General features: G+C 32.3%; 1 protein-coding gene across 1 annotated transcript; it reads left to right on the plus strand.

The window, feature by feature from the left end:
- The first annotated feature begins 399 nt into the window (after nucleotides 1-399).
- Nucleotides 400-2,205, plus strand: LOC137643776 (piggyBac transposable element-derived protein 4-like). Its single transcript, XM_068376464.1, has one exon. It carries the CDS (start codon nucleotides 400-402, stop codon nucleotides 2,203-2,205), a length of 1,806 nt encoding a protein of 601 aa, XP_068232565.1.
- Nucleotides 2,206-3,276: the final 1,071 nt, after the last annotated feature.

A 3,276-nucleotide genomic window follows, 5' to 3' on the forward strand; every position in this document is an offset into this window, starting at 1 on the left:
TATATATATATATATATATATATATATATATATATATATATATATATAATGTGATTTGTATCTCTCTCTCTCTCTGTGATATTTGGATTACTTCTCTCATTTAGGCCTACAAGTGATTTACATTCACATGAGATCATGATCTACAGAAACCTAAATACGTATATTATTCTTTGATTTATTATATTTTTTATCTTTATTTATTTACTATTCTATTCTTTGCAATGATTATTCACTAAAGTATACAGACACTGTTTCTTATAAAACAAAATGTCATTTGTCTTTGCCTTGTAATATACTGTATATATATATATATATATATATATATATATATATATATATATATATATATATATATATATATATATATTTTTTTTTTTTTTTTTTTTCTTTAGGAACGCAATGGATGCTAGTAGCTTTTATGGGTATGCCGAACCACCGTCAGATGATGATGATGATGATTACAGCAATGATGAAATTTCAAATTCCTCCCTAAGTGACTCTGATCCAAATTTCGATGATGAAGAAAGTAGCAGCTACAGCGAATCAGAAGATGATGGTACAGGAGATGACAGCATTTTGCCAGCAACGGATGATGATGGTACAGAGGATGAAAATATATTGCCTTCAACATCTAATGTGACAGATATTCAACAACAATTATCTCAAGCAAATGGAAACTCTGACTGGCAGGATACCGTTGCTCTCCCTAGAAACTTCCTATGTACAGCTAGAGAAGAGAAACATTACACTTTGCCATCTACTTCAGATGGAGAGGTTCTTCCACTTGATGTGTATAAATTATTTGTTACTGATGAGATCTTTGATTTGATAGTTATTGAAACTAATAGATTTTATGATACTACTGCAGCAATGAAGCCTATTACTAGGCACTCTAAGATGAAAGCTTGGAAACCAGTAACCAAACAAGACATTGAAAAGTTCTTTGGTATCTTTATTCTCATGGGTCTGAATAAGCAGCCAACTTTTGAGAGCTACTGGAGTAGGAGCAAAATGTATGGAGTTGATCTTATAAAGACAACCATGGCTAGGAATAAATTTGAGCTGATCCTAGGATTTATACACTTTGCAGATAATAGTCGCTCAGATGGAAGTGATAGACTTTTCAAACTGCGGCCACTGATTCAGCTTTTGTCAAGAAACTTTAAAAAATTCACACCTGGTGAAAAGGTTGTAATAGATGAAAGTATGGTTTTATTTAAAGGTCGAACAATATTACGGCAATATAATCCAAGTAAAAGTCACAAATATGGATTGAAAGTCTATAAATTGTGCTCAGTGGATGGATATACTTGGGAATTCATGATTTACAAAGGGAAAGGTGATAATGCTCCAGGAATAGAACATGCAGAGTATATAACTCGGGCACTAATGGATGGACTTCTTAGTGAAGGTAGAACACTTTATATAGACAATTTCTATTCTTCAGTGCCATTGTCTAGGTACCTTTTAGGAAAATCAACTTATGTCTGTGGAACACTGAGAGTGAACAGAAAGTATGTTACAAAATCTGTGACACGCAAAAAACTGAAAAAAGGTGAAGTAGCAGCACAGCAGAATTCTGAAGGCATAAAAGTTATAAAGTGGAAGGATCAACGTGATGTTCTTATGCTAACAACTGTCCCTGAATATACCAAAGAATTAGTCAAAACTGGTAAAATAAAACGTGGTATAGAGAGAGAAAAGCCGCAATGTATCTTGGATTATAATGCAGCCAAAAAAGGAGTGGACTACTCTGACCAGATGGCCTCATATTACTCACCCCTCAGAAAAGTTAAGAAGTGGTACAAGAAAGGAGCTTTTGAGCTTCTTCTTGGGACAGCTATAGTAAATTCATATATTCTCTTCAACAAGTTTCACACAAACAAACCAATTTCAATAAAGAAATTTAGAGAATCTGTAGTACTCTCACTTTTGACAGGTAAACCAACTGAAGATATAAAGATTGGAAAGGATTTTTCACCCATTGGGGGGAAAAGGTCACTTCATGTTTTAGTTGAGTTAGATGGAAAATGTAGAGATGTGAGAAAAAGATGCAGAGGTTGCTATGAGTTACTTAGTAAGAATGAAGGAAGCCAAATCGCAGCACGCAAAGCAAGAAGAGTAAAGACAGTGTGTGGTCAATGTGAAGGCAAGCCTCATTTATGCCCATCATGCTTTGAAAGACTTCATTCAAAGGAGTACTAATGTTTCTTTGGTGCATATGAAATGCTATATATATCTATATACTGAAAAGTTTCAGATATGGAGCTTTTGCATAATTTTTTTATGTGAATGTGCTATCATGAAAAATGCCTATTATTTTTTCCATTATAATTAAAAGAATTGCTTTTATTTTTTTCATTTTTATAAAATTCAATTAATAAACTTTAATTTGCATGCAGACTATGGTATTTATAACCCTATTTACTAATTTATCTAAATAAAAATGAAAAAAGTATAAAAAATCAAAATTGAACCACTGGTGGTACATGTGGCGTTTATGTCTTATTCACAATGTACCACCGGTGGTTCACATGGCGGTTAACGTGTTTTATACTGTATCCATTTAAGCTTAGGTTAAGTTTGTAGCCTTTTCATGTTTATAACCTGGTGATTAGCCTAATTTTGCTATTTATGCTGTATTTTCATTAGGAAGTAAGTGATGATAACTTGCTTTGCTTTGACTTGATTAAGTTAAGTTTTAATTTTTCCTTGGGTAATTTAGTATTAGTTAAAGGCATTGTTCAAGATGGATGAGACTGAAATGAGAAAGTTAATTAGAAAGAGGGCCTATGTTAAGGGTTTAATAACTCTTAATATTAGGAAGATTGACTCTTTAAACGATGATCAAATTAATGGTCATTTGTTGCAAGAACTTATTCACAAAATTGATGCTAATTTAGTAATAGTTGAGAATTTTGATGCAAGTATTTGTGAAATTGCTGCTGAAGATGAACTAGTTAGTATTATGCAAGCAGCAAGAGACTATCATTATGAAGTACAGAAAACTCTGTCTGAATTTAGAGTAAGATTTGATAATTTGTTTGGAGGTAAGAATACTCCTCAAAATAGTTCTAGTAAAATTGTAAAGTTGCCTCTCCCTCCTATTTAAAATCTCAGAAGTTTGAAAACAATGCAGCTAATCCATTTGCCTATTTTAACTTTAAGAAGGCTTTTAATAATGCTTTGGCTGGTATGCCTAGCCTAACTAGTGCTCAAAAGTTTATTTATTTAAAAGGATATTTGTCAGGTGAAGCTTTAAGTGTAGTAGAAAAC

The sequence above is a fragment of the Palaemon carinicauda genome, chromosome 7 (genome assembly GCF_036898095.1).
Source record: "Palaemon carinicauda isolate YSFRI2023 chromosome 7, ASM3689809v2, whole genome shotgun sequence".
Taxonomy (NCBI): domain Eukaryota; kingdom Metazoa; phylum Arthropoda; class Malacostraca; order Decapoda; family Palaemonidae; genus Palaemon; species Palaemon carinicauda.

Bases quoted from the DNA above. Each gene is read 5' to 3' on its own strand.
- LOC137643776 (XM_068376464.1), top strand. From the start codon at position 400: ATGGATGCTAGTAGCTTTTATGGGTATGCCGAACCACCGTCAGATGAT.